This window comes from Belonocnema kinseyi, chromosome 3 (assembly GCF_010883055.1).
Source record: "Belonocnema kinseyi isolate 2016_QV_RU_SX_M_011 chromosome 3, B_treatae_v1, whole genome shotgun sequence".
Taxonomy (NCBI): Eukaryota; Metazoa; Arthropoda; class Insecta; order Hymenoptera; family Cynipidae; genus Belonocnema; species Belonocnema kinseyi.
The window spans coordinates 123,097,024-123,112,825 of record NC_046659.1 but is presented as its reverse complement, the minus strand read 5'-3'; the positions used below and the strand labels follow the sequence as shown (position 1 = coordinate 123,112,825).

Below are 15,802 nucleotides of genomic sequence, written 5' to 3'. Positions count from 1 at the left end.
TAGTCGGGAGTGGTGCTGACTGAAAACAGATGATTTGGAGCGATTCGCGCGCCATCTGTTGGTCATTCTAAGGACTTATTGAACTACCCTCGTATCAATCAATTTAATATATATAAAATATTTTCACCGCAAACAGTATTTCAGACGGTTTGAAATATTTCCAGTGATTTGAATGTATTTCGTCAGATTTCAAAGGACTTTAAGTTCTTTCAAAGGAATACAAAGAGATAAAGTTTTTAAAACTGTGAAAAGATATTATAGAATTTCGACAGATTTGAAGGAATTAAGAGCTATTTCCGCGGATTCCAGAGGATTTAAGAAATTTCAAAATATTTAAAATAAGTCACGGGATTTCGAAGTATTTCAAATGGATTTCATATGATACCGAAATATTTTTACGAATTTTGAAGGATAACAGGGAACTTTAACAGAATTTCAAAGGGTTTTAAGAGACTTGAAAAGATTCCAAAGTATATCCACTGATTTTAGAGGAGTTCCAAAAATTTAACAAAATTTCGAACTCTAAATTTGATTTAGTTACCATTTTTACTATTGAATTAGTGAACCGTACGAATTAATCAGTAAAAATAAATGATCTACAGCTAGAAGTCAGTAACTGATTCAAATTCAGGGCGCCCAGCGAGCTTGATAACTTTGAAAAACTGGAAATCTCTTTAAATTTTTTACAGGAGTTTTAAATTTGAATTTTTTTGCTTTTAAATCAATTATTTTATTGAAATGCGAAGTGTAATTTCAATTTTTTACTCTATTATGGAAGCTGAAAGAAACATCTCGATTAGAAGAAATCTTGCTATCGAAATATTTTTTATTCATCAAGTTATAATTTATCTTTTGATCATTACAGAATAAATAACGAGATTTCGCAGAACTTTTTGTGGACTTTGCCAATAATTTTATAGATTGCAATGAACAGACTATAATAAATTGTAGTGAATAATTCTATAAGTTTTTTATTTCATCTCCGCTAATATAAAATGTTAAAGTATACATATTTTTGTGATAATCAATTTGCAAATTATAAAAATTATTTGGTGAAAATGTCGATGTTAATTCAGTTTCATAATTGGAATAAGCCATGGCCATATAACGGATTTTTCGAGGGATGAATCACTCCGTTTTAGTGTATACACCCATTTTCAAAGGGTTAACAAATATTTCAAAATATTGTAATTTTTTTAAAATTTTCAAGTGGATTTTGAACATTACACAAAGATTTAACAAAGGCGTGTATTGTAACTTATTTGAAAGATTCCAAACGAATTTAAAAGGTTTCAAATCATTTAAGAAGATTTCACAAAGATTTCAAATCATTTGAAAACTTCATCAAATATAAAAGATTTCTTAAACAAAGATTTAAGAAAGAATTCACAAATTTTTTAAAAGATTCAACAAAAATTTCACAGATATTTCAAATATTTCATAAATATTTCCAAAGAATACATGAATTAAAAAGATTTAAACAAAGGTGCCATACACCAGATTTAAAAGATTTCAATTTTTTTTAAGATTTCAAAGGTTTCACAAAGATTTCAAATATTTCAATGATTTCAAGCGAATGAAAAAGATTGCAAAAAGTATTTCAAAGAAGCTATGAGGATTTCAAAAGATTTCAGAAAGATTTTACAAATATTTCATAAAGATTTCAAGGATTTCAAAGATTTTAAAAAGGGTATAGTAAATCAGATTTCTAAGCTTTCAAAACATTTCAAGGTTTTCCAAAATTTGTTTAAAGATTTCAAAAGAATACATGAATTAAAAAGATTTCAACAAGGGAGCCGTACACCAGATTTAAAAGATTTCAAATTTTTTTTTAAGATTTCAAAGGTTTCACAAAGATTTTTAATATTTCAATGATTTCAAGCGAATGCAAAAGATTGCAAAAAGTATTTCAAAGAAGCTATAAGGATTTCAAAAGATTTCAGAAAGATTTTACAAGGATTTCAAAGATTTCCTACAGATTTCAAAATATTTCAAAAGTTTCAAGGATCTCAAAGATTTTCCAGAAATTTCGAGAATTCAAGTGCTTCAAAAGATTTCATAAACAAATATTTAAGAAAGAATTCACAAATTTTTTAAAAGATTCAACAAAAATTTCACAAAGATTTCAAATATTTCATAAAGATTTCAAGGATTTCAAAGATTTTAAAAAGGGTATAGTAAATCAGATTTCTAAGCTTTCAAAATATTTCAAGGTTTTCCAAAATTTGTTTAAAGATTTCAAATTAATACAAAAAAATTCAGAAAGATTTCAAAAGAATACATAAATTAAAAAGATTTCAACAAGGGAGCCGTACACCAGATTTAAAAGATTTCAAACTTTGTTTTTTAAGATTTCAAAGGTTTCACAAAGATTTTAAATATTTCAATGATTTCAAGCGAATTCAAAAGATTGTAACAAGTATATCAAAGAAGTTATGAGGATTTCAAAAGATTTCACAAGGATTTCAAAGATTTCCTACAGATTTCAAAATATTTCAAAGATTTTAAAAAGGGTATAGTAAATCAGATTTCTAAGCTTTCAAAATATTTCAAGGTTTTCCAAAATTTGTTTAAAGATTTCAAATTAATACAAAAAAATTCAGAAAGATTTCAAAATAATACATGAATTAAAAAGATTTCAAACTTTTTTTTTTAAGATTTCAAAGGTTTCACAAAGATTTTTAATATTTCAATGATTTCAAGCGAATACAAAATATTGCAAAAAGTATTTGAAAGAAATTATGAGGATTTCAAGTTTTCAGAAAGATTTTACAGAGGTTTTAAAGATTTCATACAGATTTCAAAATATTTCAAAAAAGTTATAAATATTTCACAAGTTTCAAGGGTCTCAAATATTTCCCAGAAATTTCGAAAATTCAAACACTTCAAAATATTTCAACGAATTCAAAAAGATTTCACAAAGATTTAAAAAGATTTCAAGGATTTCAAGGACTTTAAAAAGATTTTTAAATATTCCAGAAGATTTCACAAAGATAACTTATGTTCGCAAATAATTAAGAGTTTGTTTCTTAATGTTTCTGCTTTCTTTAGAAATTTTTCTCCAGAAAAAAGTGAAATGAGGCCTGGAAAAATTTATTTTTTAACCTGAAAAAACTTGAAAAAGACCTTGAATGTTGTTTTTAAATTGTTTTAAGGGATTTTAAGGGATTCCGAAGAATCTTAATGTTTTTAAATGATTTTAATATATTGCAAGGGATTCAAGAGATTCAACAAGATTCCTATGGTTTTAAATATTTCGGTTATTTTCACCATGTTTAAAGAATTTTTAAAAGATTTCACGGGATTTCGAAAGGTTGCAAAAATTTACAGGGATTGCACGAGAAATAAAGCAAATATAATAGCATAAAAAGTAATTTCAAGTGCCAAAACGGGTGTTATTTAGCATATTTAAAAAAAGAGAATTAGAAAGAAGAAATTAACGTAAGAAATTCTTTGCCCCCCTCCCAGAACATATTTTCCTGGTGTCCTCCACCTGAAAAAAGGCTTGCTTAATTAATGTACTCTTCCTTATTCGTAAAAATAATTTTCGTTATTTTACTGGTTTACCAATAAAATATTTAATTGCAGATTGCGGAAAACGATTTTCTGACATTTGATGCTATGAGACATGCAGCTCAATGTGTAGGACGTGCTATTCGAGGAAAGACTGATTACGGCATTATGGTTTTCGCAGATAAGGTAATTTTTTAATATAAAATTTTGTTACTCAATATTTTACATATAGTTTTTTTTAAACATTTCCTTTATTTTCAGAGATTTTCAAGGGCTGATAAGCGAAGCAAGCTCCCTAAATGGATTCAGGAACATCTCACAGATAATCTCTGCGATTTATCGACACAAGAGGCGATTCAAATAAGCAAAAGATGGTTGCGGCAAATGGCTCAACCTTTCACGAGAGAAGATCAGTTGGGACTTTCGCTTCTAACCCGGGAGCAACTCGAAAAGGAAGAAACGAGTAAAATAGAAAAAAAGGCCCAGCAAAACTGATAAAAAATCTAAACGGTCCAATAAACAAAACTGTGACTGATAGTCATGTCTTTCAAAGATGACAGGTATAAAATTTTGAGACCAGGTTAAGCAGTTTATGAAAAAGTAAAAATTAATTTATTTCACTGGTAATAATATAATACAGATTATTATAAGCGCTGAATTATAAAAAAAGTATTGTACAAGAATTTAGCAGGAAACATTTCGTACTATTGTGACTCGTGAATACGTGGTGCTCTAATATTGTATATAATCGCGTTTTATATCTATTTGTTATTTACAAAGCAAACACGTAACTAAAATATATTATAATTTTGAAGAAAAGTCAAGTTTTTGTACTGATTGAATAATAATAAATTCTTCGTTAACAGTGCTATGTACTGAAATTTCTTTGCACGCATATGGAAAGTTTAAAAGTGCGATTTAGCGAGTATTTAACAATATATAAAATGGATAAGTTTAATTACAGTACGAATCGAATATCACCATCGTACGAGAATGTGATCGCCATTTTCAATCGAATAATAGTTTAACTTTTGAAGAGGTTTGTCCAGAGGGATCTCGTCTTTTGAAAGCTGTGAACAATTATTTATCATAAGAGTGGAATCTAAACGGTCTTTTAAATCTAGATTTCATGTTAACTCACTTCTTGCTGAACAAAGGAAAGAGTTGGTAATTTTCCATAAGTCTTGAATAACCTCTGCGCAAGGCCAGTTACTTTTTGCACGTCCATATCTTTCAACAATTTTCGTTTTACTTTCGGTTGATTTGGATCATCGGGACAAACGAATTCAACAGAAATCACATTAGAAACCATTGTCGAATCAGCTTTTGAGGTAGGAATGTCTGCAGCTCCGTATTCTATAAATAAATAAAGAGATTAGTCTCATCAACTGTGTACTTTTCCAAAAAATATACCTAAGGGGCCCTGCAACGATTCAGTTTAATAATAATTTCATAATTTTAAAACCACTTTCATATTTCAGACTTCACATTTTTTCCCTATTCCCCTTTTTACCCTTTTAGAAAAATACTTTTTTCTCTGTTTTTGATAAACTTACCCTTTTTCTCATATTTCGCTTAAATGCAAACTGAATTAGTAGATCCAATAGGAACATTCAACTACTTTTAGTTGAAAGTTCAATTTTCTGTGGTTAAAAATTCTACTATTTGGTTGAAATGTTAATTCTTTGGTTGGAAATTCAACTATTTTTTTACTTCAAATGTAACTGTTCTATTTTTTACTGAACATTGATCAATTCTTAGATAAAAATTCAATAATTTGTTTGAACATTTTTCTCTTTTAATTATAAGTTAAAAAATTTTGTTGAAAATTCATTAATTTTGTTCAAAATACGACTTTTTGGTTGAAAATTAGTCTTCTTGGTTAATAAAATCCACTTTTTGGTTGAAAATTCAAACGTTCGATTGTATGCTGAACTTTTCTATTAAATTCATTTTTTTTTAGATTCACCATTTTCGTTAAAAATTCAGCTCTGGTTAATTTTTCAACTGAATATGATATTTTGAATTAGAAATTAATCTTTTTAAGATCAAAATTCAACTATATTTGAAAATTTCTCTTTCGTGATTGAAAATGTCTCTTTTTGGATAAAAAAAAACCATGCTTTTTGGCCAAAAATGCATCTGGTTCACCTATTTTGTTGAAAATTGTTCTTTATGGTTGAATTCAACTATTTTTTATTTCAAATTAAAATCTTTTTTAGTCGAAATAAGAAATAAAGATATTTCGTTGAGGATTCAACTTTTTGGGTTGAAAAATCGACTGCCCGGTGAAAAACTTGAACCATTTTGTGAAAAATGCTATTTTTCGTTGTTGAAGATTCATCATTTTAGTTGGAATTTCAACTATTTTGTAGAAAATTCGTCTTTTTGGCTTGATATTTCAACATTTTGATAGAAAAATAAACTATTTGGTTGAAAATTTATATTTTTTGTTGAAAATTAAACTATTACTTTGAAAATTTAACTATCTGGTAGAAAATTAATTTTTGTTGAAAGATAATCTTTTCAGGTGGGAAATTCAACGCTGTGGTTAAAAATTCATTTTTTTGTTGAAAATCCAACTACAAAGTTTAAAGATTTTCTTTTTAAAAATAACCTCTTTTTTTAATTTAACCATTTCGGAAAAAATTCATGTATTTTGTTGAAAATTTGTCTTATTTGGCAAGAAATTAATCTTCTTGGTGGAAAATTCAACTCTTTGATTAAAAATGCATCTTTTTTGATTGAAAATTCAACTATACAGTTGGAAGATGAACTATTTTGGTAAATATTTATTTTATTTTTAAGAATAACCTGTTATTTGGTTTAAAAAAATTACCCATTTGGTAGAAAAATGAATTTATTTTTTCAAAAATTCCTCTTTTTGGGTAAAAAATTAATCTTCTTGGTTTAAAATTCATCTTTATAGGTTAAAAAATTCAGCCATATTTGGTTAATATATTTTTTTAATCAAAAATTCAACTGTTTTGTAGAAATTTCGACATTTTGGATTGAAAATTCATCTTTTATGGTGGATAGGACATATTTCTTGGTTGAAAATGTACTTTTTTTTTAAATTCAACTTTCTTGTAAGATTCGTTCTTTTCGCTAGAAACTTAAAGTAATTGTATGACAATGAAACTGTTTTGATTGAATATTGTACTGTTTTATTCAAAATTCGTCCTTTTATATTGAAAGTTTATCTTTTATGGTAGAAATATCATCTTTCTTAGTTAAAAATTTATCTTCCTCGGTTGAAAATTAATGTTTTTGTTGAAAACTCAACTGTCTCCGAAAAAATTCCTATCTTTGTCTTAAAAATGTAAATATTTGGTAGAAAATTAACTTTTTTTGTAGAAAATTCGACTATTTTGTTGAAAAAGTCATGCATTTCGACTAAAAATCTTAAGAATTTAGAGTTTCATATTGAATTCAATATGTTAACTACATCAATGTTATTAAAAAGAATTTCTTCCCCTATTATTCGCAGATTAATAACTTAATTTATAGATGGCGTCTAACTTACTCTTTACTAAAGCGGGATATCGCGGATGATTGCTCAAGAATTCAAGCCGCTTTTCAGGATCTTTCTCAGAATCTCTCCACTGCTTTGCGAATAATTTCAAATAATCATTCTCGGCTCCAGATCTCTCTGCATAGAAAATTTGCGTGCCATTTAGATATTTTAACTTTGATATCCTAGCTATTATTAATTGTCGCGTCGTTTCGAGATTTTCATTTTTCAGTATGGGGTTTTCTCTGAACTTCAGATCTTCCAAATTCTTGAGCTTCTCCAATTCACTGATAGACCGCCACTGTAAATTAATAATATTATTTTTCAATTTCCAGACTAGTTTTCAATTTTTCGAGCCGTTTAATTTATAAATCTAATTTATTCTTACACCCGATATGCTATTGTTTGATATATGCAAGTGCCTTAAAGAGGGAAAACTATTCGTCTTGTCAGTTGGATTCTCGGTGGGAAATCTTATGCTATCCAGTTTGTTGCAGTTCAGATTAAAGGTTTCTAAACTGTAAAATAATCGACTGTTATATCACATTACTAGATTACTACATATAAAATTCATAATATGGCATTTTCTAACCATGGTAGGCATCCTAATTTTAAAACTTCATCCCAATCATGAATGAGATTTTCCTCCAGGGTCAAGTCTGTTAATTTCATAAAATTATAATCTTTAGATGATATTTCAAGATCCTCTATGACATTGAAAGAAACAGAAAGATTTTTTATGGCAGGAAACATTTTGATACAACGTCGAACATCGAACCAAGTATAATTCATTTTTGCCATAGCTAAATCAGTTACCGACATAAATGAATCTGTCAACGTTGCCAAATCATCATCCACAGGTAAATTATTCTCACTGAAAAAAATCTTTAATAAATTAACTTTAAGAAAATTTAGACCGAATTCATTTCAAATCGGACATGGAGTCCGTGCTGAAGTCAAAAAATCATTTATCACACAAATATGTTGTTTTTCCAAGGGAAAAAGACACGTATCTTAATAATTTGACGATTTTTGTTTGTTTGACAAAGTTACGAATATTTTAATTTGAAAAATTGAGAACACGAATGATCAAAAAATGGTCAAAATGTTTGTCAAAAGTTAGATATTTAAAAGACCCAAAAAGGCTGTTTTTAAATTTTGTAAGCGCTAACCCCCCAAAATTCTTCTTTTTAGTGAAAATCACTGCCACCAATTTCTTTGATATGAACAACAATTATTTCTAATTTTATGCCTAAAAATGAATTTGATTAATTTTTAATTTAAAAAAGACACAATTTAAAGAATAAAAAATCATTTCTTCTCTTAAAAGTATTTTTTATTTATTGAGCAATAAGTCCTAAATATAATTGAAAAAAAATATTTTGCTGAGATTTTATCCTGCTTAAAATACGAAAATATGTAATTTCATTACAATTAATAGCCTGAAATGACCACCAAACATTTTTTTCTGAAATAATATGCATACGATTTCTTCTACAATATAAGGAGAATATTCTCAATTATCGAATGAATTAAGAATATTCTTACTCGGGGATCGAAAAAAATCTTGAATTTAGATATACATAAAAAATACACATTTTTTATATTTTAAAGATTTTTTATAGTACTTCAAAATATATTTTTACCTATCATTTACCTGTTGAAAAGGTAGTCTAGCGAAAATGAAATGCGATTTCAGACAATTAATTGTAATTATATTTAAAAAAATTATATTTTAAGCTTGATAATACCTTCAAATGTTTGTTGTTTGTTTTATAAAAATATAGAGATCATGCCTCAATAAATAATAAATACTTTTTAGGGGTAAACAATTTTCTTAGCCTATAATTTTTATTTAAAAAAATAAAAACTAAGAAAATTCATTTTTAAATCTAAAACAGTTTAGCGTAAAATCTGAACCATTTTTTCAAAAAAAAGAAAATATAGGGTAGTTTTTTCCCAACCAAATTGATTGAATTTCTTATCTTCTTTTAAAGTCTCTTGGAAAACGTTTTAAAGTTCAAAATCTAGAAGAATGTCTCATGGCAAATTTTTCTGTCCCGGGATATTTTCAAAATTTTCTGCGAAGACATGTATCAAGTCCTTTAAAATTTACTTTTTTCTTAACAATTCAATTTTATGTGATGAACAATCAAAGAGAACTTAATTTATTTAAATACCGACTGCAAAGTAAAAATTTTGATGTAAAACTTCCTAAAACTGTTGAAAAATTGTATTTTGGCAAAAAAAAAATCAATTTCAAAGAATTTTACACATATTTTTGTAAAAATCTAAAAAATAACCGAAAGAGAACGATAAATTCTATCAGAATTGGAAAAAAACATCAATAACAATATTATATTATATTAAAAAGGCCACACTTTTAACAATAATTTATACCACTTTTTATATACAAGCGCTTTCAATCTTTTAAAGACAAATACTTATAACTCTGTCAAAACGAATTTTTTCGACAAATCTGTTATGGAATTCTTAATCTGATACGTGTTGTTCCCTTTTTAATACAACTTATTTGGTTGGCACATGATAATCTCACTTATGGGTCATCCATAAACTACGGTACCAATTTTGGGGTATTTTTGCCCCCCCCCCCCCATGGCTTTTCTACCATAAAGAATTAATTTTCAATCCAAAAGAATTTTTAACAAAACAGTTAAATTTTCGATTAAAAAAGATGACTCAACAAAATAGTTGATGCTTAAACCTATAAAGATGAATTTTCAACAAGAATGTATTTTTTAATCAAGAGATATGAATTTGAAACCACATCTTCAACTAAAAAATATAAGTCTTCAACCATAAGTGGAATAATTACATTTTCAGTTTAAAAATTTAATTTTCAACAAAAAATTTTCTATTAGTTAAATAGAACCCAGGAAAACGAATTCGAACATAATAATTGAACCCACAGCCAGAAGATTCATTTAAATTATAGAATTTTCTAACGATATAATTGAATTTTCCACCAAATATTTGAATTTTCAACTAAAAAATTTTCTGTCCAAAAAGACGAATTTTCAACAAAATATATGAATAATTGTCCACAAAGCAGTTCAACTTTTGATCTATAACTAAATAACTGAATTTTCTGCCAAATTTGTTAAATTTCTAACAAAATAGATGAATTTTCAACTAAAAGAGATTAGTTTTCAGCCAAAAAAGTTGTTTTCAACCAAAAATGGAAGTCACATTTTTAGTTTAAAAAATTAATTTTTAACAGTAAAAAAGAATTTCCTGCCAGTTAAAATGAGACAAAAAGATGAACTTTTGACAAAACAGATGAATCGACAACCAAAAAGGTGAATTTACGAAAAAGAGTAATAATTTTCTGTCCATAAAGACGAATTTTCAGTTGAACTTTCCACCCAACTATGAATTTAAAAAAATATAATATTCTAACAAGAAGTTAATGTTTCAAATAAATAATTTAATTTTTAACCAAATAGTGACATTTTTAACGAAAATAATTGAGTTTTCAACCTAAACGATGAATTTTCTACCAAACAGTTGAATTTACAATAGAAGAATATGATGTCTACCAAGAGATCAATTTGCAAACAAAAAATACGTCTTTGTCTACAAAACAATTGCATTTTAAACCCGAAAATGAGAATTTTTAACAAAAAAGTTAATTTTCAACTATATAGTTTAGTTTTCTACCGAATTGTTGAATCTTCAAGCCACAAAGACGAATTTTCTACAAAGCAGTTGAATTTTTAACCCGAAAATATAAATTCTCAACAAAACTTGTAATACATGATATTTCAACTCAAAAATATTTGTATAAAACAAAAAACAGTTAAATTCAACCAAAGAAGATGAATTTTCCGCAAAATAATTATATCCTCAACAAAATAAATCAATTTTCAAATAGAAAAACTCAATTTTAAAAAAAAATATAAATTTTCAACCAAAAATGGCAAGTTACATTTTCAGTTTAAAAAAAGCTGTTAAATTTTTCACTATAAAGATGAATTTTCAACCAAAATTATGAATCTTCACAACAAATATTTATTTTGAACAAAGTAATTCAAGTTTGAACAAGGTAGTTGAATCTTCACATAAAAAGACACATTTTGAACCAAAGATGAATTTTAAACGAAAAAGATTCATTTTTAACTAAGAAGATTAAGTTTCTACTAAAAAAGAAATAGTTAACAGAATTATTGAATTTTCAAATAAAATAGAAGATTTTATAACCAAATAGTTGAATTTTTAACTAAAAAATATCAATTTTAAACTAGCAATATAATAGTTACATTTTCATTTAAAAAAAGTTATTTTTCAACCAAAAAAAGAAACGAATTTTCATCGAAATATTTAAATTTTTAACCAAAAAGACGAATCTTCATCCAAAAAGATAAATTCTTAACAAAATAGTTCAACTTTCAACTGAGATGTTGAATTTTTTTAAATCGAGAAAAAACGGAAATTTCTCGGAAACAGGTGAAAAAGAAATATTCTTTAAGAGGGGGTAAGAGGGGAATATGAGAGTGGTTTTGATAATTCGTAAAAACTGAATTAAAACAGAAATAGACACTAGTAAAAGAAACATTTTTCAGCCATATTTTTTAACCAAACAATTGTATTTTTACCCAAAAAATATGAAGATTTTTTTACCGAAAAAAAATTAATTTTCAAGCTAAAAGGACGAATTTTCAACAAAAAAGTTACATTTCAACAAAATGTTGACTTTTTACCAAAATAGTTCAGTTTTAACTAAATATTTGAATCTTCAACGAAATGGTTGTATTTTCACACCGAAAATATTAATTTTCAACAAAAAGTTCATTTTAAACTAAATAGTTGAATTATATAGCAAAATATTTGAATCTTCCACCCTCCAAAAAAACGAATTTGAAAGAAAATAGTTAAATTTTGAACGAGGTGAAATGTTCAAAACAATAGCTGAACCCTCTTCATATTTTTTTTTTTTTTTACCTAAAGTGATGAATTTTTTATACAAAAACAACATTTTACAGATAAAAATGTTCATTATTTTTTAAACCAACTAGTTGAATTTTCTACGAAAATAGTTCAATTCAATAAAAAAAATAGAAATTTTCAACAAAGTAGCTGAATTCTCAACCAAGGCAATTTAATTTTCTATCGAAATAGTTGCATCTTGAACAAAGTAAGAAAGAAAATACCACTAAATTTTAGAATTTTCTGACCAAAATTACGAATTTTTTGCAAAAAACTTACGTTTTCTAACCGGAAATATGAATTTATCACAAAAAAGTAATTTTTCAACCAGCTAAAATAATTACATTTTTAACAAAATACATGAATTTTTAAGAAAAATAGATTAATTCTCAACGAAAAATATAATATTTGATATTATTTCAATCAAAACAGATTTTAATCTGAAATCAAACCAAAAAAAAGATGAATTTTCAATAAAAATACTGAACCCTCAAACAAACCAGATTGATATTCTATAAAAATAGTTGAATTTTCAACAAAAATAAATTAGGTTTTTTATCTCAAGACATCAATTTCGTAACGAAAAAGTCGAATTTTGAATGAAAAAAAAAAAAAATCCACTAAATTACAGCATTCTCAAGCCAAGAAGCAGAATTTTCTACAAAACAGATGTATTTTCAAACGGAAAATATATTAATTTTCAATAAAAAGGTTACTTTTCATCGAATTAAAATTGTTGAATTTTTAACAAAATGCATGAATTTTCAACGAAAAAAAAAAATATATAAATAAATTGAAAATAAAATAGTTGAATTCTTAACTGAAAGAGATTATTTTTCTACCCATAAACCTATCTTAATAAGAGATGATATCAAAAAACACAAAGTTACTAAAACTTAAGTTCCAAGTTACTACAAAAATCGTAGCACAGTTACATTAAAAGGAAAATTTTTAAAATGTAAGGAAGTTTCCCAAAGAGTTACATATAGCGGAACTTTTCAGTAACTTAGTTCCCTGTAACCCAACTCTCTTATAAAGGAACCTTTTTGAGCATGTCCAATTTCAAATGAATTCGGTCTTTAATCATTTTTTTGTAAATATTCATTCGTCAGGTACTTGAAACTCTTACCCGACATTGAGCCTAGTTAAATGTCGTAGTTGAGCGCAAATTTCAGCAACAACTTTCCAGGAACTTATTAAGTTTCTTGAGAGATCTAGCTCTGTTATGTTGGGGCAAAGTTTTAATAACTCGCCAAAACTGCCAGCATCGCCAACACATTGTTCTCGTAGGCAAACTATTCTTAATTGTTCGAAATTGCTCTGCTTTTTATTAACTTTTGAGAATCCCACCATTTCCATAAAAGGGGCATTTATTTCCTTTTGCAAACTGGATAAATTATCCCTATCGATACCAGCCAAATCATCGTTAACCAAACCATACTTGGTTTTAATAGCTTCTGGACACGATATTCCGAATTTTACTTTTCCTGGCCGCACAAACGATCCAGAATTCGGGTGCCTGTTACAAAACACATTAATCAATTTCATCTCCTAATCAATTTTTGCATCGAGACTGCAATAATTATTCGGCATAAATTGTACATTTTATTTACCATGTTTTAAAATATGATACTCCTTCGTATGAGCCATCGTGCTTTCCACGAGATGATTCATCCCAATCAATACCAAACCATTGTCCTTTTGTATTACCCACTGGTCCAACATATTTTAATACGCCAGAATGTCCCTCACATTCGACTCGGCAACCAATTTCATAATTTTTATCCTCTACCATCCTTTAAATAGAGGAAATAAATCATCTTTATCAGTATGAACAACATGGTTTGAAACTTGACATCAATTATAATCAAACAAAGAGTTTGAAAGCAAAGCTCAAATTTTTTACTTTAGACAAAATAATCATTCATCACAAAGAATATGCTCGAAAATAAGTTTATTGATCAAAACAAAATACTGTACTTGACGCTTAAACATTACTTATTCAAGAAAATAGAATGAGGTCCTTTGAAATTTAAACCTACTTTTCTCTTCAACTCAAGAGAGAATTTCAAGCTCACATAAAGCGTGATTTTAGAAAAGTAACTGAACTGAATTCTTGTGGATTTTTTCTATTCTTCTATCTTTAAAGAATTTCGGTGAAATATTTTTTAGAAAAAGTTTAAATCTCACTAACCTAACCTCAACAAGTTAACGGTGCCGTCTATGAAGTCAAAGTGGAGCGAATATTATGCATCAAGTTGTTTGCACCTTTTAATTAATTAAAAAAAGTGTCAATTTCGTTCAGTGTCACGTTAAAAATTAATTAATTTCAACATGTTGTGTCATAAAGTCATAAATAATGCATTGACATTTCCGCTGAGGTGCCAAATTTTTTTTTAAGATATTCCTACTTTTCATACTGTGACAACAGCGCCCTCTTGCGAGAAGTTTGAATAATAAATTGACCCGGGAAAATATTTAAAATCCTTTAAATCATAAAATCTTATGAATCCTTACTTGGAGAGGGGGGGGGGGGGTCCAACGAATTTTTTGTGTAAATTTCCCTTTTCTAATAACTTTCTTTATGATAATTCATTTTTGAATTTTTTTGCAAATTTTATAAATCACTTCAAATTTTTTAAATCATGTGAGAATTCTTTAAATTTCTTTTAAATTCCATGGATATCGCACATAATCTGAAACCCCTTGAAAAAACTCTGAGAATCCTTGAAATCTTCAAAAACCCTTATAAAATCCTTTTAAATCCGTGGAACTTCCTATAGAAACGGTTAACATTCTTAATATTCGGTGAAATCTTTCAAAATCTTATGATATAGCTCTAGCAAGTCCTTATAAAATTGATTAAAACCTTTAAAATTAGCGGGAATCTTTCGAAATTTCTTGAAATTCCATGCAATATATTAAAATCTTTTAAAGCTCATTACAATTCTTGGAAATCCCTTCAAATTTTTCATATTATTTTCGTATCCTTTAAAATCCTGTTAAACCTTTTGAAATATTAAAATTGAAATCCCTTAAAATCCTTTAAAATACCGTGAAATAATCGAAAAGTCTTTAAATCTTAAAAATAATATAACACGAAATCCTTAAAAATGCTGTGAAATTCCGTGACTTATATTTATATCTCTTAAAAACGCTTAAAACCCTGCGAAAACTAACAATCTCTGAAATCGTATAAACCCCTTTAAATCTCTCAAAATCGTTGTAATGATAAAAATCCCTTATTAAAATATTAAAAATTCGTGCTTTCCGAATAACTTGAAATTCCTTTCAATATATACAAATCTTTTAAAACCCATTAATATTTCTTGAAATTCTGTTAAATTTTTTGAAATTCTAACAAATTCTATCACTTTGAAATTTTTTGAAGTTCCGTGAAATCATCGAAAAGCCTTTAAATCATGAAGACTCCAAAATTCATGATAAAATATTTGGATATCACATGAAATCCTTTAAAATGCAGTAAAATCTCGTGACTTATCTTTAAATCTCTTAAAACCTTTAGAAACTGTGAAAATCCTTGAAATCGCTTAGAATGTTATTTTATGGAATTTTGAAATATAATCGTCAAAATAATAAAAATCCTTTAAAGTCCTTTTAAATCCGTAAACATTCTTTAAATTCTCTGAAATCCGTTAAAATGTACTAAAATTCATTCAAGTATTTGAAAAGTCATTAAAATTCCTCAGAATCTCTTAAAATCCTTTATACTAGGCAGTCTGATAAGTCCCTGAAAAATGAAACACGGAGACGTTTTTTTGGCCAAAGTCGGTTTTATTTTTCAACATACTCTCCTTTTAGGTCGAT

General features: G+C 27.0%; 2 protein-coding genes across 2 annotated transcripts in view; one reads left to right on the top strand and one right to left on the bottom strand.

The window, feature by feature from the left end:
* LOC117168689 (general transcription and DNA repair factor IIH helicase subunit XPD) overlaps window positions 1-4,323 on the top strand; it is a 17,171-nt gene extending 12,848 nt beyond the window's left edge. The window contains exons 11-12 of the mRNA XM_033354370.1: window positions 3,589-3,699; window positions 3,775-4,323. Of these exons, the coding sequence (XP_033210261.1) occupies window positions 3,589-3,699; window positions 3,775-4,008 (345 nt within the window). The 3' untranslated portion in view covers window positions 4,009-4,323. The remainder of the gene's footprint in view (window positions 1-3,588; window positions 3,700-3,774) is intronic.
* LOC117168691 (tubulin-specific chaperone E-like) overlaps window positions 4,103-15,802 on the bottom strand; it is an 18,727-nt gene continuing 7,027 nt past the window's right edge. The window contains exons 5-11 of the mRNA XM_033354372.1: window positions 13,588-13,769; window positions 13,104-13,493; window positions 7,620-7,901; window positions 7,416-7,545; window positions 7,040-7,328; window positions 4,655-4,869; window positions 4,103-4,583 (exon numbers count right to left, since the gene is read on the bottom strand). Coding sequence (XP_033210263.1) covers window positions 4,491-4,583; window positions 4,655-4,869; window positions 7,040-7,328; window positions 7,416-7,545; window positions 7,620-7,901; window positions 13,104-13,493; window positions 13,588-13,769 — 1,581 coding nt within the window. The 3' untranslated portion in view covers window positions 4,103-4,490. The remainder of the gene's footprint in view (window positions 4,584-4,654; window positions 4,870-7,039; window positions 7,329-7,415; window positions 7,546-7,619; window positions 7,902-13,103; window positions 13,494-13,587; window positions 13,770-15,802) is intronic.